Raw genomic sequence first — 25,285 nt, 5'->3', positions numbered from 1 at the left:
CGATTGGCCAAGATTTTAGTAAAAATCTTATAATCGGAATTAAGTAGGGCAATAGGGCGATAGTTATCTACGATAGAGTGATCCTTATCAGGCTTAGGAATAACCGAGATATATGCACGGGAGAAGTCAGTCTGGGGTATGATTCCCTTAAATAGATCTCGGTAAAGGGATAGGAGATGAGGGGCCAGAGTACCAATAAAAGATTTATAGTAGGAGTAGGGCAGTCCGTCCGGTCCCGGGGCTTTACGAGAAGGGAGGTGTTTAATTGTATCCAATAATTCCTCTAGCGTAATATCCGCATTAAGAGCGTCAATGTCTGAGGGTGATACTCTCGGAAGTAGCAAGGGGTCAAAAAAATTATCAAACGATGGTTGTGTGAGAGAAGGGTGAAGGTCCGGGGTTAAACAGTTATACAATTTCCCATAGAATGAGCCAAAAAGGGTTGCCATGGCCCGAGGATCATAAGTAGGGCATCCATCAGGCTGTATTAGAAGGTCGGGCATCGTGGAGGGGGACTGGGCTTTGAGACGGTTGACTAACATACGGTGTGGCTTGTTAGAAAATTCATAAAATTTCTGTCTAACCCAAAGGAGAGATTGTGCAGTCTTACTGGAGTCAAGGGCTTTAATTCGGTCACGTAGAAATGTTACCTCCTGAAGCCCTGAAATAGATGGCTTATTCAGTAACTGACGTTCCGCCAACGAGAGCTGTTGTATGAGAGAGGCCCTTGCACTCGCCGAGGACTTTTTTAAACGGGAACCCATGGAGATACAGAGTCCACGGAAAACCGCCTTGTGGGCCTCCCACAGAGATGAGGAAGAAGTTATGGAACCGACATTAAAAGTAAAGTATGTATCGAGTCCCCGTGACAATTCATCCCTAAGATGGTCTGTGGAAAGAAATGTCTCATTAAGGCGCCAGTGATACGGTTTGGGCATAGCAGGGGGAAAAAAAAGATTTAAGGTCAAAGAGGCATGATCAGACCAAGTGATGGGATTGATTTCAGAGGAAACCAGAAGTGGGAGCAAAGAGGCAGAGATGAAAAAATGATCTAGGCGGGAATAACTACGGTGAGGGTTGGAGTAAAATGTAAATTGTTTATGAAGGGGGTGTTTAATCCGCCAAGCGTCAAAGAGACGATGCTCCCTAATCAATTTACGGAATGATTTTGAAGAGAAGCATTGCCGCTTCGAGGGGGTGGACTCAAAAAGCACTTTCCTGTCTTTATGGGGGGAAACAATCAGATTAAAATCTCCCCCTACAATCACCTGCGAGGTAGTAATAGAGTCTAGATTAGCGAGCGTTTGGGATAGGAATTGCAGTTGACCTGTATTGGGAGCATATAAATTCAACAGAACAAGGGGAGTCTCGCCATGCATACACTCTAAAATAATAAAACGACCCTGATGGTCAACCTTGGAGGAAACAACCCGAAGGGAGCAGTGTGACCCAATAAGGATTGCCACCCCGGCCTTCCCAGAAGGATTAAAGGCCGAGTAGGCTTGGGGAAAAAATCTCGAGGCAAAACGAAAACAGCCAGTTGATTTAAAATGGGTTTCTTGGACAAAAATAATGTCTGCTCCAGAGGATCGGAATTCCCTCAAAGCCATCCACCGTTTTTGAATGGAGTTGAGGCCCTTGACGTTATATGACAGAAACCTCAACGCCATTATGAAACAACGACAACTGACCTACATGTAATAGCATGAAAAATGCATGGAATACCATCGATGTAATATAGTGAAAAACAAAAAACATAAAACAGTTGAATAACACAGTACAGTGCAAAGTAATAGTATAAAAAACAAAAAACAGAGAACTAACACTAATAAGTATCCGCAAGGATATAAACTCGGGGATAACAATGGGACCCAAGTCGTCTAGGCCTATGGCTAGACAAAGTCGGGGGCAACATGACAACCAGGACATCGGAAAGATCGTCAAGCCCGGCCAGAAAAAAAAAAAAAATCAACCATGAAAAACACCCGACAATTTGGCCGGACAGATAAGGTAAACCTGTGGGAAAATTATGTAAAGACAAAAAGAACCAAAAACCCAGGAAGGAAGGTTCATCACCGGATTCAGAAGGGCGCCCCAGAGAATCGTCAAGCAGGTGGATCAGTTGACAGAGGAAGACGCGGACGATGTGGGGTACGAGAAAGTCTCTTCCGACCTCTGCGAACTGGGGTCCAGATCTTGTTGGGGGTAGCGGATGGACGAGACGGAGTTGGTGGCAGTGGGGATACATCTTCAGACAGAGGTGGAAGTCCCAGGCGTTTTAAGAAGGAGTCCGCCTCATGAAGATCACGGAGCACAACTTGGGTATTGTCCCTAGTTACGATCAGCCGAAAGGGAAACCCCCAGCGGTAAGGGACACGGTGTTGTTGAAGATGTGTGGTGATCGGTTTCAGATCTCGTCGCTTAGCCAGTGTAATCGGGGACAGGACGCAGAAGAGTTGGAGTCTGTCCCCCTGAAATTCCAGAGACGAATTATGGCGAACAGCAGAAAGTAGAGCTTCTTTGCTTTGAAAAAAATGAAAGCGAACAATAACGTCGCGAGATCTGGTGCCTTCAGCAGGTTTTGGGCCCAAGGAGCGGTGAGCCCTATCCATACGCCAATCTGCTTCTGGAACCAAGGGGGCAGTCACGGTAAAGAAGGACAGAAGATGACGGTGCAACTGTGCATCTGCAATAGACTCGGACATACCGCGGATACGGATATTTTGGCGCCGTTCCCTGTTTTCCAAATCCTCTTGCTGGAGCTGCATTTGGGACATGGAATGCTTCAGATAAGCGTTATCCTCCTCCAGCACGTGGACGTATTGAACCAGATCATCAAACTCATTTTCCAGTCTGTCCGTGCGGTCTCCAATCTGGGCAATTTCCCCTCTAAGCTCCAAGGCCAGCTTTCCAATTTCAGCGGATATGGACGCGGTAATGTTGCGCAAAAAATTTTGTAGCTTGTCATCCAACGCTGACAATGTGAGGGAAGGTGACTGGGTGGCCTGTTGAGGTGCCAGGGTGGAAAGAGGATGCTTCTCTGAGGCAGAGTGCTCCGCAGCCCTTGCAGTAGCATGCTGGGGCTCATAGTCCTCCAGCAGGGAGTGTGTCAGGGCAGAGGCTGGAGTGTCTGTGGGTGCAGTACCGTCTGCGACCACCGAGGGCCGCGATCTCTCCCTGGGCTCTCAGTCATACCTGAGGCTGGGGATTGTGGCCTGGAGAGGAACCTCCGGAGCGGCGAGGGCCGCGGGTCACGTGGTTGCGGGGAGGGGGGCCTCCAGCGCCCTATCTTCCCCATCAAGCCTTCGCTCAGGTGCCGGGCCGGGTGCAGAGTACGGGTGACTCACCCGCAGCGGAAGAGGAGCGGAGGCAAGTGTCGGGTGAGTCTTCACTGGCCGGGATGAGCGGAGCTCACTTAAAGTGCGGCCGCCATCGTCCCTGGCCGCGCATGCGCCCCCTTCCTTCTTTCTTCTTTCTTCTTCTTTCCTCTTCTTCTTCCTCTTTCTTTTTTCTATCTTCCTTCTTCTTCCTCTTTCTTCTTCCTTTTTCTTCTTCTTTTTCCTCTTCTTTCTTCTTTTTTCTTCTTCCTATTTCTTCTTCTTTCTTCTTCTTCTTTCTTCTTGTTCTTTCTTCTTCTTCCTTCTTTCTTCTTCCTTCTCTCTTTTTTTTCTTCTTTCTGCTTCTTTCCTTCTTTATCTTCTTTATGTATGTATGTATTTATTTATTTTTTTCTTGTTCTTTCTTCTTTTTTTTTCCTCTTCTATTTTTTTTCTTTCTTACCTCTTCTTCCTTCTTATTTTATTTTCTTATTTTGCACCCAGTATATTCCACCCACTGTAAAGGTTTCCACAGAAGATTTGATCAAGCTCCGCCAGGAAATGAGAAACCACAACATCAGTGCTTACATCATCCCGCCAACTGACCCCCACCTGGTAATTCGTTTTTTTCTTGCTCGTTGCCATCATATTGATCCAAACTATTTATAGCTCTCTTTAGCAAAATGTATGCCTTACGTGAGTGTTGATTTTGATTTTTGCCAGTAATGAAATTATGATTAGAGATGTCATGTTTTTCTGTTTCATTATTTTTGTAAATATATATATATATATTTAGCAACGACTTTATTGTGTGTTTATAGTAGTATGAAAGTTACTTTTATTGTATTTATTGATTTTTTGTGATTATTTTATTAAATAGCATTATTGCAACATTCTTTTTTTTAGAATTGGACCTTTCCTTTTCTTTGCTGAAATCGATTTATGTAACAGGTCCTATACAATATGAATTAAATTTTTTTGAATGAATTTATATTCTTGCACTTATATTGTTGCCCTGATGCGGGGGGGCTGTCTGAATGCCCAAAATGGGTATTTCTTTTATTAAACTGTATTATTGCAACATTTGAGTTTTAAAAATAGACATTTCTTTTCCTTTTTTTTCAATAGATTTTTGTAACCCCTCGCCCTCCAGAGGATTTCCCCCCCTTCCTGACCAGGTCATTTTTTTTGCGATACAGCGCTGCGTTACTTTTACTGACAATTGCGCGGTCATGCAAGGCTGAATCCAAATTGAATTTATGTCCTTCTTTACCCACAAATAGAGCTTTCTTTCAGTGGTATTTGATTGTTTCTGCATTTTTTATTTTTTGTGCTATAAACAAAGAAAGACCGACAATTTTGAAAAAAAAAACCACAATATTTTTGACACTTTGCAATAAAACATGTCCAGTGAAAAAAATTTAAAAAATCAAATTTCGTCATAAATTTAGGCCAAAATGTATTCTGCTCCGTGTCTTTGCTAAAACAAAAAAATCCCAATACGTGTAAATTAATTGGTTTACGTGAAAGTTATAGCGTCTACAAATGGCGGTATAGATTATTATTATTATTATTATTATACAGTATTTATAAAGCGCTGATAGTTCGCTCAGCGCTGTACATTACAATGGGGGACAGAACATGTGACAGAACAATACCAATACAATGCAAAACATGAGGGGATCGAGGGCCCTGCTCTTTGGAGCTTACAATCTAGGAGGTAGATACTGGGATTTTTTTTTTTTATATACTAGTAATGGCGGCGATCAGCGACTAATTGCCAGACTGCAGGACACTGACTAACTGTCATTAACATCCCCAGTGACACCAATACAGTGATCAGCGCTAAGAAAAAGCACTGACACTGTACTAATGGCACTGGGCAGGAAGGGGTTAACATCTGGGGCAATCAAAAGGTTAACTGTGATGCTGTTTTACGTTACTTCCCTGGTTTGAGGTCGAGGGCAGGGGCGGACTGACAACTCATGGGGCCCCCGGGCAATAGGGGATCATGGGGCCCCTGTGTCCTTGCCCAAACTCAAAAAAGCCCATGAAAAAGGTACCAGAAGCATCTCATGGGGCCACCTACTGACCCCGGGCCCTCGGGCAGTGCCCGAGTATCCAAATGGTCAGTCCGCCCCTGGTCGAGGGCCACATCAGAGGGCTGCGAGGACCACATGTGGCCTGCAGGTTGAGCTCCCTTGCTTTAAATGTATTCTATCAAAAGCAAGCAGTGTAAGAATCTGACTTTTACCTGGAGCTCAGGGACGGGGAGGGAGTAGGAGTAGTGCTGTGTATATATTTAGACACTATTATTATTTATGTTTATTTATATTTATAATACGTTTTTTGTGCTTTTTTTTTCATTTTTTTCACATTTTTTGTTTGATTATTGGTCAACAAGGAGCAGCAACAATGCTTTCCTTCATTCCTTTTTCTCATGTAGCCAATAAAGCCTCCTGCATTTGGATGACACTGAAGTACCGGTGATATTATTCCTGGATGCTGTATAAGGGTGAAGTCACTGAAGCCAGGTCCCCGGATTTCCTGTCTCCAGAATGGACCGTGGTCCTTTTAGTCCCAACTGAACCCCAGTGCATTACCCAAGGTTTATTGTAGGAGTGAAAGAATAATAAAAACATACTCACAGACGAAGCATGTATCTAAAAAGCATAGAAAAATGACAATGGCCACAACGGCAGGCAAGGTGTTCTCACTGTCAGTGCGGTCAAATGGCTGACGCGTTTCGGGGACGAATCCCTTTCCTCAGAGCTGATGACCAACCTCTGATGCTGATGTATGATGAATGGAAAGTAAGAGCCTTGCTGTTGATGCCTGAGTGGGATGGTGTGGGAGTGTGCTTTATGCCTCCCACACCATCCCACTCAGGCATCAACAGCAAGGCTCTTACTTTCCATTCATCATACATCAGCATCAGAGGTTGGTCAGCAGCTCTGAGGAAAGGGATTCGTCCCCGAAACGCGTCAGTCACTTGACCGCACTGACAGTGAGAACACCTTGCCTGCCGTTGTGGCCATTGTCATTTTTCTATGCTTTTTAGATACATGCTTCGTCTGTGAGTATGTTTTTATTATTCTTTCATTCCTACAATATACCTTGGATAATGCACTAGGTGTGTGCACCACCTGTTTTCTCTCTATCCAGTGGCTGATTTCCCCGTCTGAGGGGGGCTGCACCCCTGAAGCATTTCCTTTGGTTGTCGCTGTCCTGGTACCCTTGGCTTCCATTTTGGCTGTGCATGTCCTGAGGCACTGGAGAGTACATACAATATCCAACTGAACCCCAATCACCATTTTCTGATGATCAGACGAGGAGTGGTGTAGGGATTTCCTAAAAGGAAAAAAAAATAGCTGATAATACTTCATTTTTGTAACATGTTGGAAATCTTCTAAAAATCGTCTTTTTTTGTTTGTTTTTTTGTCCAGATATACACTTTTAAAAAATATGACACCTAATGATCCCTCCTTATGCATCCTGTATACAGGGGGAGTACACTGCAAACCGGGAAAAGCGAAGACAATGGCTGACTGGATTCACTGGATCTTCAGGTAATGATCCCCCCAGAATGCTGTACTGTAACCAGGGGCGGACTGACAACTCATGGGGCCCCCGGGCAATAGGGGATCATGGGGCCCCTGTGTCCTTGCCCAAACTCAAAAAAGCCTATGAAAAAGGTACCAGGGGCATCTCATGGGGCCCCCTACTGACCCCGGGCCCTCGGGCAGTGCCAGAGTTTCCAAATGGTCAGTCCGCCCCGACTGTAACTATAATAGACATGCGCAGTTTGTTTTGTTCTGAATCAGAATTTATTGTTATTCAGAGATTTGGATGTATGCAAATTTCCAAATTACAGTGATAAAGAGTTCCAAAATAACAAAAGGAAATTTGGACAAAATTCGAATTGAATCTGAATCAAATTTGACTCGAATTTGAATACTAAAAGAATAGAATAAAACATTAAAGAATAGAATAGAAAAGAAAAAATAGAACAACAATAGAATACAATAGAAAATAATAGAATAGACTGGAATAGAATAGAATAGAAAAAAAAACAATAGAATAGAACAAAAATAGAAAGAATATAACTGTCTTCCGAAATTCAAATTTTGCCACCAAGTACATGTTTTGTGAAGGGGATCGAATACTTATTTCCCTCATGAACATGCAGATCAGTCATCATTTGTTAGACATGCATTTATGCTGAATTTTTTGTTGCTATTCTGTCTCTCAGTGTTACAATACACCGAACATTCGATTTTTAGACCGATCATTTCTTTGTGAGTGGGCAAACATTCAAAATCAGCCGGGGAGGAAATACTTATTTCCTTCACTGTACTAAAAGAATAGAATAGAAAAAGAATAGAATATAAAAGAATAGATTAGAATAGAATGGAAAAGAATAGAATATAAAAGAATATATTAGAATAGAATGGAAAAGAATAGAATAGAAAAAACAATAGAATAGAATAAAATAGAAAGAATATAACTATCTTCCAATTTTTGAAATTCAAATTTCGAATATAATAGAATGGATAAGAAAAGCACAGAAAAGAAAAGAACAGAATATAATTAAATGGAATAGAAAAACCAATAGAATAGAATAAAATAGTAAATCAATGTCTTCCGAGATTTGAATTTCGAATAACATAAATTCAAATAGAAGAGAATAGAATAAAAAAGAAAAAAACAATAGAATAGAATAAAAAAGAATGTAACTGTCTGCCAAAATTCAAATTTCAGGTATAATAAATTTGAATTTTAACAGAATAGATTAGAATAGAATAGAAAAGGCTAGAATAGAGTAGAATAGAAAAAACAATAGAACAGAATAAAATATAAAGAGTATAACTGTTTTTCAAAAATTCAGATTTTAAAGCGGAGTTCCACTCATGTTGTCAAAAAATAAAAGTCAGCAGCTACAAAAACTGTAGCTGCTGACTTTTAAAAAACAGCCACTTACCTGTCCCTCGGTCCCGTGGTGTGTCCCCCGCAGCCCATTTCACCTGTATTCCAGGAGGCCGGCATCTTTAGTGTGGGCACCCGGCTGTGACAGCTTGCGGCTTCACAGCTGGGTGTCCACTGAGCATGTGCAAGTAGCGCTGCGCTTCATGAATGGTCCTGTGGTCTTCTGGGACTTGTCACGTGTCCCAAAAGACTACAGGAAGAGAGGGAGGATACCTAGGCGATCGGACCGGAAGTGGGAGGGGGTACCTGTCAAATTCGGTTACCCGCTCCCCCCCCCAAAGGTGCCAATCCTTAATAGGGAGCCCGGGATCAGTCCTTAAAATGGAACTTCCCCTTTTGGGTGGAGCTCCGCTTTAAATAGAATAAATTTGAATCTGAATAGAATAGATTAGAAAAGAATAGAATAGAATCAAATTGAAAAAAAAAACCAATAGAACAGTCTTCAGCACAAACAAGATACTCTTTGGTAATCCGCCACTGCTCAGTCCACAAGCTCTCCCTCTCACAGTCTGAGTGCTGCTGTGCAGAGGGTGAAAGGTGGTTAATTTAACCACCTCCCGCCCGCCATATAAGGTAATGACGGACACAAGGCGGTTCTCTTGTTCTGGGAGGATGTCATATGATGTCCTCCCACTCTAACCGCGCATGTGCGGCTCCGGGAGCGCGCAGAGCGGCGATTGGTGGTGCGCTTTGTCCCCTGGACACAGCAGATTACTGATCAATGGAAAGGGCTGAAGACGTCGGCTTGATCATGTGATCAGCTGTGTCCAATCACAGCTGATCACATGTAAACACGGAAATGTCGGTTATCGGCATTTTTCTCCTCACGAGCCGTCACGCTGACAGAGGAGAGGAGAGCCGGTAATCGGCATTCCGTGGAGGGGACATCTACACTGATCATCAGGGCACTGATGATCAGTGTAGCTCCAGCAGTGCCAGCTGTCAGTGCTCATCAATGCCACCTGCCAGTGCCCATCAGTGCCACATCAATGCCACATATCAGTGCCCATCTGAGTTGCCTTTCAGTGTCACCTATCAGTGCCAGTCAGTGCCACCTATCAGTGCTGCCAGTAAATGCCACCTATCAGTGCTGACAATCAGTGCCACCTATCAGTGCCAGTCAGTGCCACCTATCAATGCTGGTCAATGCCACCTATCAGTGCTGCCAGTCAGTGCCACCTATCTGTGCCAGTCAGTGCCACCTATCAGTGCCAGTCAGTGCCGCCTATCAGTGCCTCCTATCAGTGCTCGTCAGTGGTAACTATCAGTGCCACCTATCAGTGCCAGTCAGTGCCTCCTATCAGTGCTCATCAGTGGTAACTATCAGTGCCGCCTATCAGTGCCAGTCAGTGCCGTCTATCAGTGCCGTCTATGGGTGCTGCCTTTCAGTGCCCATCAGTGATGCCTGTCAATGCCCATCAGTGCCACCTACTAGTGCCTCCTCATCAGTGCCCATCAGTGCAGCCTATCAGTGCCCATCACTGCAGCCTTATTAGCGCACATCAGTGAAGGAGAAAAATCACTTATTTACAAAATGTTATGACAAAAACTTGTTTTTCTTTTAAATTTTCAGTTGTTTTTGGTTTGTTTAGCAAAAAATAAAAAATCCCAGAGGGGATTAAATACCACCAAAAGAAAGCTCTATCTGTTTAAAAAAATGATAAAAAATTCATATGGGTACAGTGTTGCATGACCGCGCAATTGTCCTTCAAAGTGTGACAGTGCTGAAAGCTGAAAACTGGCTGGACAGGAAGGGGGTAGAAGTGCCCGGTAGGCAGGAAGGGGGTAGAAGTGTCCTGTAGGCAGGAAGGGGGTAGAAGTGCCCGGTAGGCAGGAAGAGGGTATAAGTGCCCGGTAGGCAGGAAGGGGGTAGAAGTGCCCGGTAGGCAGGAAGGGGGTAGAAGTGCCCTGTAGGCAGGAAGGGGGTAGAAGTGCCCTGTAGGCAGGAAGGGGGTAGAAGTGCCCTGTAGGCAGGAAGGGGGTAGAAGTGCCCGGTAGGCAGGAAGGGGGTAGAAGTGCCCGGTAGGCAGGAAGAGGGTATAAGTGCCCGGTAGGCAAGAAGGGGGTAGAAGTGCCCTGTAGGCAGGAAGGGGGTAGAAGTGCCCTGTAGGCAGGAAGGGGGTAGAAGTGTCCTGTAGGCAGGAAGGGGGTAGAAGTGCCCTGTAGGCAGGAAGGGGGTAAAAGTGCCATGTAGGCAGGAAGGGGGTAGAAGTGCCCTGTAGGCAGGAAGGGGGTAGAAGTGCCCTGTAGGCGAGGGGTTAAAGACACATTCCTAAAGCAGCTATTTAAAAAAATGTATTTAGTCCGGGATCACACCGAATGCAACCTTGAAATCACTTGAAGTTGCGCAATTTCAACGCCGCGGATCAGTGCGATTTGTACCTCTGATTTCACTGCGGTTTGTGACTTCATTTAACAGAAGTCAATGCAAGTCGCAATGAAATCGGAAAAAAGTCGTGGAGGAACTATTTTTGACATTGTGCTACTTCAGATCACACTGATTAAGTGCCATAGAAATACATCAGATGTGACTTTAGGTGCAATTTTTAAATTGCATGTCGCACCTGAAGTTACTCCGGTGTGAACCAGGGCTCAAAGTAGTTCTAAAGGCAGAAGGTTTTTTACCTTAAAAAAAATGCCCCCCTCAGCCCCACCTTCCTCCTTATAATTATCTGATCTTGATTTTGATCCAGCGATGTGCACAAGAGCCACGGCTTTCCCAAGTCTCTTTCTTCTCATTGACTCACACAGCAGTGGGAGCCATTGGCTCTTGCTGCTGTCAATCACAGCCAGTGAGCCAATGAGAGAGAGCTGAAGGTGGGGCAGAGCTGCGCTCTGTATGTGAACGGACAATGTCCATTCACAGGAGTGCGGCTCAGGAGGGAGCATGCTTAAGTGCCCCGATAGCAAGAGACTTGCTTTTGGGGTGCTTGGGGGGAGGAGGAGCCAGGATCAGGGGAATTAAAAAAGAAAAGGATCGTGACTGCTCTGTACAAAACCATTACACAGAGCAGGCATGTATGACGTGTTTTTTCTATTACAACCTTTAGAAGCACTTTAAACCGTTCTTGCTCCATCCAAAACTAAAAATTAAAAGTTTTAGCTGCATACACTTTACTGCACCCAGAGGGGCTTTTTAACATCTGCTTGGTGGTCGGCTTTAAGTTTCTGTATCTGGTGTGACTCAGTAATAATTAAACGGAATCATCTCTTCCTCTCACTGAGATAAGATAGAGACGCCTTCTATCAGCTTCTCAGATTGTTTTATTACTTTGTTTGTTGTAAAGTGTTCCTGTGAGGAAAAGTCATTGTGACTTGTATTTTTATGGAAAACAAATGACTGAATAAGGACATCAAATTCCTATTCCTTCCCTTTCCCTTCCCTTCCTTTCCTTTCCTTTTCCTTCCATTTCCCCTTTCCTTTCCTTTTCCCTTCCATTTCCCCTTTCCTCTCCCCTTTCCTTTCCTTTCCACTTTCACTTCCCTTTCCTTCCTTCCATTTCCCCTTTCCCCTTTTTCCTTCCCTTTCCTTCCCTTTCCTTTTCTTCCCTTTCCTTTCCTTTTTCCCTTTCCCTTCCTTCCATTTTCCCTTTTTCCTTTCCTTCCCTTTTCTTACCTTTCTTTTCCTTTCCTTTTTCCTTCCATTTCCCCTTTCCTCTCCCCTTTCCCCTTCCCTTTCCTTCCTTCCATTTCCCCTTTCCTTTCCTTTCCTCTTCCCTTTCCTTTTCTTCCCCCTTTCTCCTTTTTCCTTTCCCTTTCCTTTCCTTTTCTCTCCCCTTTCCTCTCCCCTTTCCCTTCCATTCCTTTCCTTTCTTTCCCCCTTTCTCCTTTCCTTTCCTTTCCCCTTTCCTTTCTCCTTTCCTTTTCCTTTCCTTTCCATTCCTTTCCTTTCATTTCCTTTCCAATTTCCCCTTCCCTTTCCTTCCTTTCCTTTTTCTTTTCTTTTCCTTTCCTTTCCTTTCCTTTCCATTCCTTTCCTTTCATTTCCTTTCCAATTTCCCCTTCCCTTTCCTTCCTTTCCTTTTTTTCTTTTCCTTTCCTTTCCTTTCCCCTTTCCTTTCCTTTCCTTTCCTGTACTCCCCATTATCCCACGCTGCTCTCAGACTCGACCCTATTATATCCCATATACGTGTCCAGTATTGAAGAAGAGGTGCACTTCCGTCCAGCCAGCCTAGTGTAGACTTGAAGATGGCCTCTGCCCATGAGTCTCTTCCAGAGCCACGCCCCCTGACATGTTTTGCCTCAACTACCGAAGCTTAATCATTGGGTTGCTCCGGTGGATGGAGTGAAACATGTCAGGGGGTGTTGCTCAAGAGGCCTCTTCCAAGTCTAGACTATGCTGGCTGGACGGGAATGCAGTATGCATCGCTTCGGATGAGCACATTTCCCAGCCTGCACCTTTCTCATTGGTGACTGTGAGGGTTTGGCCTCCCCAGCTTGAGCGGCATTCATAGTCAAGTACTAAGGTCACTGTGTCCAGTATTGGTTATTATTCAGTATACAAATCAGAATTTAAACCACCTGCTCTTACATCCTGCTGATCTCACATTTGGCAGTGAGCAGATTGTTGATCAGAAAGGCCGAACACGTAATTGTCGGTTTCCCTCGCTGATGTCTTATTTTTCCAGCACAGTCATGGCTAAGAGACCAGTCGGTCTCCCATCACAGAATGGCCCTTTTTTCAAAAGCAGGTGGAAGGAAATGTGAAAAAGAGAAATACAGAAACACTTTAGAAGAGCTGTATAGTAAATACACTATATTGCCAAAAGTATTGGCCCCGCCCTCCAAGTCATGTGATTCAGGTGTTCCAATCCCCTCCATGGAGACAGGTGTATAAGATCATCACCTAGGCATGCAGACTGCTTCTACAAACATTGGTGAAAGAATGGGTCGCTCTCAGGAGCTCAGTGGCTCCAAGCGTGGTCCCGTGATAGGTGGTCACCTGTGCAATAAGTCCATCCGTGACATTTCCTGGCTGCTAAATATTCCACGCTCAACTGTTAGTGGGATTATAACACATGACAGGGCGGGGTCAGCGCATGCTGAAGCGCACAGTGCGCAGAAGTCGCCAACTGTCTGCAGAGTCAATAGCTAAAGACCTCCAAACTTGGTGTGGCCTTCAGATGAGTCCAACAACAGGGCGTAGAGAGCTTCATGGAATGGGTTTCCATGGCCGAGCAGCTGCATCCAAGCCTTCCATCACCAACTGCAATGCAAAGCATCGGATGCCGTGGTGTAAAGCACGCCGCCACTGGACTCTAGAGCATGAGACGCGTTCTCTGAATTGACCAATCATTCCTCTGTCCAGCAATCCGATGGATGTGTCTGGGTTTGGCAGTTGCCAGGAGAATGGTACTTGCCTGACTGCATTGTGCCAAGTATAAAGTTTGGTGGAGGGGGGATTATGGTGTGGAGTTGTTTCTCAGGGGTTGGGCTTGGCCCCCTAGTTCCAGTGAAGGGAACTCTTAAAGCATCAGCATACCAAGACATTTTGGATTTCCCAACTTTGTGGGAAGAGTTTGGGGATGGCCCCTTCCTGTTCCAACATGACTGCCCCCCAGTGCACAAAGCAAGGTCCATAAAGACATGGATGAGCCAGTTTGGGGTGGAGGAACTTGACTGGCCTGCACAGAGTCCTGACCTCAACCCCATAGAACACCTTTGGGATGAATTAGAGTGGAGACTGCGAGCCAGGCCTCCTCCCCCGACATCAGTGCCTGACCTGACAAATGTGCTTCTGGAAGAATGGTCCAACCTTCCCATAGACACCCTCCTAAACCTTGTGGACGGCCTTCCCAGAAGAGTTGAAGCTGTTATAGGTGCAAAGGGTGGGGCCAACTCAATATTGAACCCTACGGACTAAGACTGGGGGGCCATTAAAGGTCATGTGCGTGGAAAGGGCGGGGCCAACTCAATATTGAACCCTACGGACTAAGACTGGGGGGCCATTAAAGTTCATGTGCGTGGAAAGGCCGGCGGCCTTTACTTCTGGCAATATAGTGTAGGTTAATTCGAAAAGATATTCACATCCCAACATTGATTCTAAGCGGATGATTTACAAAAGATTTTTTTCCCTCATAGTCCGGTGGAGCTGCATTCAAACATCCAAGCAAATGTGAGATGTTTCCCTTTTTTCTAAGGTTCCCTGAGCATGATCAGCTGTTTGAAGTGAATGGAGATTCTCTGAGCTAAATGAAAGTGTTACATAATGAGGGAAATGTACATCATCTGATATAACATGGTGTCTATGACTCTTGCTGGTTTAGGCACAGCTGCGGTGACTTTGACAAGAGCAGCCGTATTCACCGACAGCCGGTACTGGACCCAGGCTGAGCGCCAGATGGACTGCAACTGGGAGCTGCAACAGACGTGTAAGTGGATGTTCCTGCCATTAAAATACTGCAATGGGCAGCACAGTGGCTAAGTGGTTAGCACTTCCACCTAGCAGCACTAGGGTCCTCGGTTTGAATCCCAGCTACGGCACTGGAGTTTGCATTTTCTCCCTGTGTCTGTATAGATTTCCACCGGGTACTCCGGTTTCCTTCCACACTCCAAAGACATGCTGGTAGGTTAATTAACTCCTGGGTGTATTGTCCCTAGTATGTGCATGTATGAATGTGAGTTAGGGACCTTAGATTATACGCTCCTTGAGGGTGGGGACCAGGGGTGGACTGACCATTTGGAAACTCGGGCACTGCCCGAGGGCCCGGGGTCAGTAGGGGGCCCCATGAGATGCCCCTGGTACCTTTTTCATAGGCTTTTTTGAGTTTGGGCAAGGACACAGGGGCCCCATGATCCCCTATTACCCGGGGGCCCCATGAGTTGTCAGTCCACCCCTGGTGGGGACTGATGTGCATGCATAATAGATAATCTGCATAAATTCATGGCACTATACAGTGGTGTATTTGGGTTTTCTACTGCCCTGGGCAACACAAAAATCGTGTGCCAACCCCCTCCCCCCACGTGCCCCTCTCCCTGTGCCAACCCCCCCCCCCAATGAGAGAGAGAGTTGGATCTTACAGAACTCACCTTCACAGTCAGAGATTGCCAAGGCCATGATCTTGGAAGCCCGTTGTGAGCTCAGCTAGTTATCTAGATATCCTCGGGAACGACAGTTGGGCTCTGCCACCCTCCAGCATCCCCGGGAATGACAGTTGGGCTCGCAAACATCCAGCAGCCTGCAGTATCTTTTGGATCCCATGTGGCAGAGCAGAGCTCATGCAGTGCCTCACCAGGTCTGGTCCCTATCTTCACATATATCCTTTCTTCCGGGGTGCGACACCAACCCCCCTGAAAAATGCCACCCAAGACAAACACCTTGATCGCCTCACGGTAAATACCCCCCCATGCGCCCCTCTGCCCCTCTCCCTGTGCCCCCCCCCCAATCAGAGAGAGAGTTGGATCTTACAGCACACACCTTCCCAGCTGGAGATTGCCAGGGCCATAATCAGGGAAGCCCGGGTGAGCTCAGCCAGTTATCCGGACATCCCCAGGAATGATAGTCGGGCTCTGCACCCTCCAGCAGTCCGCAGTCTCTTTCGGATCCCATGTGGCAGAGCAGAGCTCATGCAGTGCCTCACCAGGTCTGGTCCCCATCTTCACATGTGTGTCCCTTCTTCTGGAGTGTGACACCACCCCCCTGAAAAATGCCACCCAAGTCAAACGCCTTGTTCGCCTCGCGGTAAATACGCCCCTGGAACTATACAAGTACCTATTATAAATAAGTCTCCCGTATCATGCTGAGCCTCCATGATTGAAAGAACTGAATGAAAGGGGCAGACCAGGCTGGGGAGCGGTGTGGCCCTTATGCAAATATCAAAATGTTAATGGGTGGGTGTCATTCTGAAGAAGTGGGCATTCCTCTATAGACTGTTTTTGCACCCCATGCTGATAACACCCGCATGTAATGCTAACACTCCAGTCAGACTGGGAAGATAAGTGATAGATGATCCTGGGCATCATCCAGCCAGAAAATGAGGCGGAGCTTTATCTGCCTTGCTGCAGCTTCTAATGCACATGGTGAGAAGCTCACAGTGTGTAGTGAAATCAGAGGAAGCCATTTCAGTCCAGGAGAGGAGTCGGTACAACTGGGCAAGACTGAAAGGGAGGAGCCGGTACAACTGGGCGAGACTGAAGGGGAGCAGCCGGTACAACTGGGCAAGGCTGAAGGGGAGGAGCCGGTACAACTGGGCGAGACTAAAGGGGAGGAGCCGGTACAACTGGGCGAGGCTGAAGGGGAGGAGCCAGTACAACTGGGCGAGACTGAAGGGGAGCAGCCGGTACAACTGGGCGAGGCTGAAGGGGAGGAGCCGGTACAACTGGGCGAGGCTGAAGGGGAGGAACCGGTACAACTGGGCGAGACTGAAGGGGAGCAGCCGATACAACTGGGCGAGACTGAAGGGGAGGAGCCGGTACAACTGGGCAAGACTGAAGGAGATGGAGCTGGTACAACTGGGCAAGGCTAAAGGGGAGGGGCCAGTACAACTGGGCGAGACTGAAGGGGAGGAGCCGGTACAACTGGGCGAGGCTGAAGGGGAGGAGCTGGTACAACTGCGCAAGACTAAGAAAGGATTGAAAGCTCACACAGCCTTTCATAGGGCAATTTTCCAACTGTGCAAGACTGAAGGGAAGGCTGGAGATCAGATTTAAAGGGAATGGGTCATGAGATTGGGATTGTCTTACTGTGTTCTTCTAAAGCTCTGTCATTGTTCTAATACAGAATTGTGTGATCTTAATATTGTATTCAGTGTCAGCTCCGGCCGTCGTGTCCTGGATCCTGGAAGAGGTGAAGGTTGGAGAAGTAGTTGGCTTTGATCCTTTTCTCTTATCGATCAGTAAGTTATATTTGTCATATTCTGTATTGGAAGTTAAGGACATCTTCCTAATGCTAATACTTGAGTTATTGAAATTGGGGGTGACTCTTTCTCCGGGCCGGGACAAGGGGTGGGCAGAAGGGACAGCTCCCCTGCGGACCTCCTACCTTGAGATCTCCCTTCTATAGTCCCTGACATGAAGGGAGCTGCTCATAATGGTGTGCAGTCCAAGGAACTCAATACAGAGATATTCCCAACAGAATCCTCAAGAGATAATGGAGACCTTCTGGCTAACTCTCTAGCACCCGCCAAAAGCTGAAATGTCAACTTTGGATGGAGTGATCCTTTAAATCTATTTTCAGAGTTATCAATTTCGAACCCAAGAACTATTACTATTACTATTACACGCCCCTCCTTCCAAAAAAAATGTCTCCATTGAGGGTGGAGTGGGGTCTTCACCGGAATCTCAGACATCAAGATCTCCTTACAAGCAGAGAAATTGGACTTTCAGCTGAGCTATGTGTGTCTCCAGGCTGTGATTTCTCTATACTTTCCTCTAACATCCTGTAGAGGGTGTGGAATACAATATACTAGGGCCCTCTTCCCTCCAGTGGATTCTCCATATGGCAAAGCACCTTGTCCACATGTTTGTCAGGACAAGAGCCCCATCTACACAACTCTGGCTGGTGGTTGTAGGGGGCTATGGGCAAGGGAGCTTATCAGAGTCTGGAAACCCCCTATTAAAATAAGAGGACCCCCAGATACAGCTTTTGACTTTCAGCTAAGCTATGTGTGTCTCCAAGCTGTGAGTTTTCCATATTTTCCATCAGCATCCACTAGAGGGTGCATAATACAGCATACCATGCATTTATGTATGAGTATGTATGAGCTACATAGTACCCCTACTAATTCACAAAAAAAGGTGCAATCTAGCAATAAAGGGTCTCAAACAATTGAATTGACACGTCTTTTGGTAAACCCCCCCCCCCCAAAAAAAAAGTCTCTTTTTGTAAATGCATCATCAACCACAATGCTCACCGACTTACCAAAATAAAAAGACAATGACCCGGTGCCAAATGACGTCTCCCTGAACTGTCATCGGCTACTTAACAGAAGGGGCGGGAATAGTGGTGACATCATTGACAAGATACGGCCATGGCATTCAGTCAGTGTCATTACCCAAATATAGCCAGTGGCCATATTTAGACAGCAATTTCACTGCTACCCCACCCCCCGTCCTTTTGCTTAAAGAGGCAGGGATTCCCCATGACATCAGTGGTTCCTAGGGTCCCCTGTGGGTGATCTTCCCTAGGAACCAGTGACAACGGGAAACTGTCATATATAGAAGTGGTAGAAATACCTCTTCTATATATCATTTTTGGCTGCTCCCTCCGAACAGGGGGCCTATCAGGGAGTCAAGACAAATGCCCAAACAGCCAAAGTTCGGTCTAAATCTAAGTCCAGACTGAACCGTCGGCTCATCCCTAGTCTTAGACCTCCACAACAAGATTGCCTGGCAAGCTGAGAGATTTGCTCAGTATGTGTCTCCAAGCTGTGAGTTTTCCATATTTTCCAACAGCATCCACTAGAGGGTGCATAATACAGTATATCAATGTCCTCTTCCTCCTAGTGGATTCTCAATAGAAATGCACACAGACTTTGTTCCAACTGGTAACAAAAGTGGCTCAGAAAAGTCAAGTCCTTACACCTTCACCCCTTTGTGACAGAAGTGCAGAGGGGAGTCCTGACCAGGTCCTGGACAAATACCTTGTAAGAGGTTGATATTCTGCTCCTGCTTCATAGCAATTTGCCTCGTTATTCCTGCAAATCTAAACTTCTTGTTATCTTAGGTGAATGGGAATCGTACAACCATGAATTTGAAGATTCTGGAAGAACTCTGCAATCAGTAACCACCAATCTGGTGGATGTTGTGTGGGGGAACCAGCGCCCCCCTCTGCCCGAAAGTGAAATCTATTCAGTACCTGATGACTTTGTGGGTAAGTAGCTTAAAGAGTAACTCCACTTTTGCAGCCAGTAATCTCTTTGATATATCTATCTGCAGCTGATGTGCTGAAACCCACATGGAAGAAAAATAGATTTGAAATATATTTGAAAAATATTCTTCCCAAATATATTGACATATATTAGAAATGCTACAATTTCATATTCATCTCTCTAGCTTCAATATATTCAATATATTTCAATACATAAATAAATATATATATGTATATGTATGTGTGTATATATATATATATATATATATATATATATACATACATGTTGAAATGCGTTTTTATTACAAAATATATAAAAAATATTTTTACAAATACATTTCAAATATACTGTATGTCTTTAAAAATACAAATCTACATTTTTGGAATGCATTTACAAATATATGTATAAAATATATGTTAACATGGCTTTTTTATATGTTAAAAAAAATCTGAAGAATATATTTAAAAAATATATATTTTTACAAATATATATCTTTTAAATATATTCTTCAGATTTTTTTAATTTGGTTTCAAAACAATTTGATAGTATCACTCAGTATTTAATATTAATTATTTAATTATCCACTAGCACTTTGTATACACCATAGTGGCTCACAAGACCCCATACTCTAGACCCAAGTAATGGTTTTAGGTTTCATTTTAAATTTTTTGAATGTATTTAAAGTGAAGTTTGAAATCCATTTTTAACTATTTATATACAACTGAGCGTTTAATATAGGCTGCGCCCAAGTCACTGGCATCACCCAGCTTTAGGATTTTTACAAATAGAGAGCAGTAAGCAGACGCTACTTCCTCCCTTTGTATTCAGCACTGGTTTAGACCTGCTTTGCTGTCTGAAGTGCAATCTGCGTTTGGATCGCGCTTCAGACAGCAATAGCCAGGCGGTGAGGAGGCAGTGTACCGCCTCCCCACTGTCTGGTTTAACCCCCTAATTTCTGGACACGGCACTATTCACTTGACTGTGTCCCTCTTGGCAGCAGTTCTACCCACTAAGCATGACAGAGGGTATAATTCCTGTCACAGCCGTGAAGCAAAACATCCTGTATGCGGCATGTGTATACCCCTGGCCATTGCCTTAGCGGCAACAGTGGGAGCAGTTGAGGGGGCGGTAAAAATATGTCTCAATCAGCCCTCAATCTCCAGTGAAGACAAGCCCTAAAAGTCCAATTTTATATATATATATATATATATATATATATATACACACATTATGTGTATATGTGTGTATAAATATTTGGTATATTCACCTAGAAGGTGACAATCAGATCTCTTTCTGATAGGGGGTTGCAATACTAGATTTTACCAGATTTTCTGGGGAAATGCATGTTTGGAGAGTTCAATAGCTGAAGCTCTAACGACTTTATTTTTATATAGTGGAAGATCTAAATGCTACAAATAAATAAATAAAATAAATCTATCTATCTATCTATTTGTGTGTGTATCTCTCTCTCTCTCTCTCTATATATATATTGTGGCAGTACGGTATCCTGCCACGGTGGAAATCACGATGGAGACCCAGGATTCTCAACCATACAGGTTGAGGGGCTCCAGGCAGATCTCATAATACAGAGGAAACTGGTTTATCAGTTTCCTCTTTGGTTTGTAAAGCCTGTTTTGGGACCTGTAGCCTGGAGATTTCTAAGAGATTTGGGAGGGATGAAATCTCCAATCCTGGGCCCATATTTTGGGAGCAGCCAGCGCGCTGATTGCACAGGCCTTTTTGTGGAGGCCAGGCCATGATGAGCTCCACCTCGGCAGACAGGAGTCAGGAGGGCTCCACCCCGGTAGACAGGAGTCAGGAGGGCTCCACCCCGGCAGACAGGAGTCAGGAGGGCTCCACCCCGGTAGACAGGAGTCAGGAGGGCTCCACCCCGGCAGACAGGAGTCAGGAGGGCTCCACCCCGGCAGACAGGAGTCAGGAGGGCTCCACCCCGGCAGACAGGAGTCAGGAGGGCTCCACCCCGGCAGACAGGAGTCAGGAGGGCTCCACCCCGGTAGACAGGAGGTCTCTGCTGAAGCCAGACAAGCTGTGTGCTATAGGCTAGCTGTGTGCGGGAAAGCCATTTTTGGATAGAGTCTGCAGGAGACAGACAGAAATCAGTGTACAAGCGAGAAGGCTGACATTTGTGTGATGGTGGATACCCCTGCATCGGAAGCATTTTGGTTATTGAACTCTTTCCTTTAAATAAAATTGGGCAAAAAGGCCCTTAAAAAGAAGTGAGTTGCTGTGTGCTTTGAAGAAGCTCTACCATTTTGAAGCGAGATCCCACAATATATATATATATATATATAAAAGAAAATTGGATTGCTGCACATAGAAAACATTTATTGTTGAAAAATCACCATACAAAAGAGTGATCCAAAAAAAATGGACAAAACCATACATTCATACATTATAGTGTTCAACAGCAATCCAATTTTCTTTTTTCTGTATATGGCTTTTGGGTGGCCATATATATACAGTATATATATATATATACAATAAAAAAAAAATATATATATATATATACACACACATACACTGTATATACATTTTTTTAATATACTAGAAGTATCAAGGATTAGTCCTGACAATAAGAAGAGAACCTTCATGTAAAATCACTCACTGAAGATTTTATTTTTACTTTTAACAATCATATAGAAAATGTAAAACACAGCAAATGATAAGAAAAATTAAATTTAAATGTGCCCAAATCCTGAGAAAAAGTGATTACAATTTCGGTGCCAGATGTCCTGTAGAGAAACAGACCATTATGTTGTATTGTTATTTGAACATCTTATATAAAACATTTTGTGGCGGAGGGGATGAGATGAGACCCCAGACTCTGTTATGTTCCAGGCAGGATCCTGATCACCTCGGCACACCTAGGACAGCCTAGGTACATCACCATATCAGGAAGTACACTGCAATTTTTTCAAGAGGAACTCAAGACAAAAGGGAAGTTTTTCCAGGGTATTGCTTAGGCACAATTAACACCTCTAGAGGTTCCCTGAACATAGCAAATCTTCACTATTTCAGTTCAGTTCAACTTTATTGGTAATAATGTTTTTGCACTACATATCACACAGTGCTGCAGATACAATCATAGAACTAAGTGGTCGTCCCAACTGTCACTTATCATCTTCTCTGCCCATCTCCTACAGGCAGCACTTGGCAGGAAAAAGTGAATAATATTCGGGATCAGATGAATAATCACAGGCAGAACCCGACGGCTGTCCTCCTCTCCACTCTAGAGGAAACTGCATGTATGTAGATATTAAAAGAATGTAATGTAAGCAGGGAATGATCGGGTTCATTAAATATAAAATTCCATTGATATATATTAGTCTCGGATAAAGTTGTGAAAGTTCAGATCTTCTATTAGAAATATGGAGATCATATCCCCCCTTATGTATTATACATGGAGATCATATCCCCCCTTATGTATTATACATGGAGATCATATCCCCCCTTATGTATTATACATGGAGATCATATCCCCCCTTATGTATTATACATGGAGATCATATCCCCCTTATGTATTATACATGGAGATCATATCCCCCCTTATGTATTATACATGGAGATCATATCCCCCTTATGTATTATACATGGAGATCATATCCCCCTTATGTATTATACATGGAGATCATATCCCCCCTTATGTATTATACATGGTGATCATATCCCCCCCTTATGTATTATACATGGTGATCATATCCCCCCTTATGTATTATACATGGAGATCATATCCCCCCTTATGTATTATACATGGAGATCATATCCCCCCTTATGTATTATACATGGTGATCATATCCCCCTTATGTATTATACATGGAGATCATATCCCCCCTTATGTATTATACATGGTGATCATATCCCCCCTTATGTATTATACATGGAGATCATATCCCCCCCTTATGTATTATACATGGAGATCATATCCCCCCCTTATGTATTATACATGGAGATCATATCCCCCCTTATGTATTATACATGGAGATCACAATTCTCTCATGATTGCTAAATCCTCATTTGGGACCCAGAATTTGGAGGCTCAGAGAGACTTTTTTTTTTGGAAAGAGCCTCCAAACCCTGATTACAGGGACTTTGGGCCCAAAAAGGCTAACCTGCCTGCAAGTAGGGCCTGATGAGGATCAGTTGACAACTGTCTGTGAGGTGGAGTCAAGCAGCTGAGTGGACTGGCTTGTGAACATGGCTGCTGAACTATGAAGAGTGCCTCATTGGTACTATATATGTATAAATATTCTGTTGATTAGGGCTACTTGTAATAAACTCCCCACATGGAGTAACAGCTTGACACCGTTGTGGAGCTGCAATGGTCACGTTCATTGCTGGTGTTAATATAGAACTGTGAAGTCATAGATTTCTCTAACTTCATCCAAGTTTTATCCTTTGTTGAGCCCTGATGAAGGAGGAGTGGTGTTGCCCCCTGTGACGGAAGTGACTTTGGGTGAGGGGCCCATGGAACACAGCCCCCTTTGAGGGGGTGTTGGGACCCCTGTCTCAGCTCCCCATATCCCTATTATGTGAAAGTCACCCTGTGTCCGTTAGGAGTACAGGGTGAAATGTTCTAATATTGGGTTGGGGGGGTGTTCATTGTTCACTGCCATGCAGCTGCATCCCATTGTCCTATTGTGTGTCTTGCTTGGGAGCAAACTATTATGGGATGTATGGGTTTGTGTATTGTCTTCTGCCATGTGGTGTATCCCATTGTTCTATTGTGTGTCTTGCTTGGGAGCAATCTATTATGGGATGTATATGTTTGTACTGGCTTGGTGGGGGGTGTTTCCGGCAGCCCTTCCCCCTGATGGGACGGCCTGCTGATGTGTTTCATGTTACTGGGTGTAATTCCCCGCCCTGTGTATATATCTTGTATCTATGTAAAAATAAAGCAGTCCATTTCCTGTATGGTCAGCGGTGGTGTCCTTGGATCTGTGTTTGGACAGGAAAGCGGGAGTCTAACGGAAATACCCTACTGCAGTCAGGGGCCGGTTCCGTTACACCCCCAAAAGGAATTGGCTGTTTTGTTCATGATTTTTTTTTTTTTTTTACCAAAAATTAAAATGATCTTAGACTCTTTTATCCAGTTTTGATCTGGTGCTGCTTTCTGTATTTCAATAGTTTGAGCTAAATGGCGTCAGACACAGTTCAGACAACAACTCTCGGGCGAGAGAGTGCCGGCAGGGCCACCCATGGCTTTATGGCCAGCTTCACAGTATTTTTTCATTTATTTTTTTCCCCCCACAGGGCTTTTCAATCTCCGAGGACAGGACATTCCAAACAATCCATACTTCTACTCCTACACACTGCTGACCAAGGACTCCATCAGGTACCCAACCACAAGGACATGTACTGTACACAGATACAGAGGGAGACGTGTGCTGTATGTAAATATCACAAATTACTGAATCTGCTTACAAATCCCTTCACTTTTCATAGAATATTATTTATTGTAGTTATTATTATTATTTTAGTCATTGTACTTGTCCAAACATCATCCTTACACCCGAGTCTCCACAGACCAGCTGAAATATGAAATTAGGCTTGCAATAAGAATGCTTGCGCTACATGGGAGGGAAGGGGTGGTACTCAGGTTGGCTTACAGGACTGAGAGTGTTCTGGAGGACTCGACTCCTTCCTCTATAACTCTCCTCTCCTGAAATACTCTGCACTGCTAGAGGACTCCGCTCCTTCCTTCATAACTCTCCTCTCCTGAAATACTCTGCGCTGCTGGAGGACTCCACTCCTTCCTCTATAACCAGGGGCGGACTGACAACTCAAGGGGCCCCCGGGCAATAGGGGATCATGGGGCCCCTGTGTCCTTGCCCAAACTCAAAAAAGCCTATGAAAAAGGTACCAGGGGCATCTCATGGGGCCCCCTACTGACCCCGGGCCCTCGGGCAGTACCTGAGGTTCCAAATGGTCAGTCCGCCCCTGTCTATAACTCTCCTCTCCTGAAATACTCTGCACTGCTGGAGGACTCTGCTCCTTCCTCTATAACTCTCCTCTCCTGAAATACTCTGCACTGCTGGAGGACTCCGCTCCTTCCTCTATAACTCTCCTCTCCTGAAATACTCTGCACTGCTGGAGGACTCCGCTCCTTCCTCTATAACTCTCCTCTCCTGAAATACTCTGCACTGCTGGAGGACT

The 25,285-nt window shown here is 44.7% G+C and overlaps 1 protein-coding gene across 4 annotated transcripts in view; it reads left to right on the top strand.

Moving 5' to 3' along the window:
* LOC149435932 (xaa-Pro aminopeptidase 2-like) overlaps positions 1 to 25,285 on the top strand; it is a 107,120-nt gene that overhangs the window by 24,727 nt on the left and 57,108 nt on the right. For 3 of the 4 annotated variants that reach the window (XM_089662250.1, XM_089662251.1, XM_089662252.1), the window contains 7 exons: positions 3,822 to 3,932; positions 6,823 to 6,886; positions 14,570 to 14,674; positions 17,051 to 17,137; positions 18,967 to 19,113; positions 22,276 to 22,377; positions 24,383 to 24,464. In XM_089662250.1, coding sequence (XP_089518376.1) covers positions 3,822 to 3,932; positions 6,823 to 6,886; positions 14,570 to 14,674; positions 17,051 to 17,137; positions 18,967 to 19,113; positions 22,276 to 22,377; positions 24,383 to 24,464 — 698 coding nt within the window. Of the gene's footprint in view, positions 1 to 3,821; positions 3,933 to 6,822; positions 6,887 to 14,569; positions 14,675 to 17,050; positions 17,138 to 18,966; positions 19,118 to 22,275; positions 22,378 to 24,382; positions 24,465 to 25,285 lie in introns of all 4 variants that reach the window. The other variant, XM_089662249.1, reaches the window with a different exon arrangement.

The sequence above is a fragment of the Staurois parvus genome, unplaced genomic scaffold (genome assembly GCF_062004578.1).
Source record: "Staurois parvus isolate SC_StPar_1 unplaced genomic scaffold, SC_StPar_1.0 ptg001447l, whole genome shotgun sequence".
Classification (NCBI taxonomy): Eukaryota; Metazoa; Chordata; class Amphibia; order Anura; family Ranidae; genus Staurois; species Staurois parvus.
This window is presented reverse-complemented; position numbering and strand designations above follow the sequence as displayed.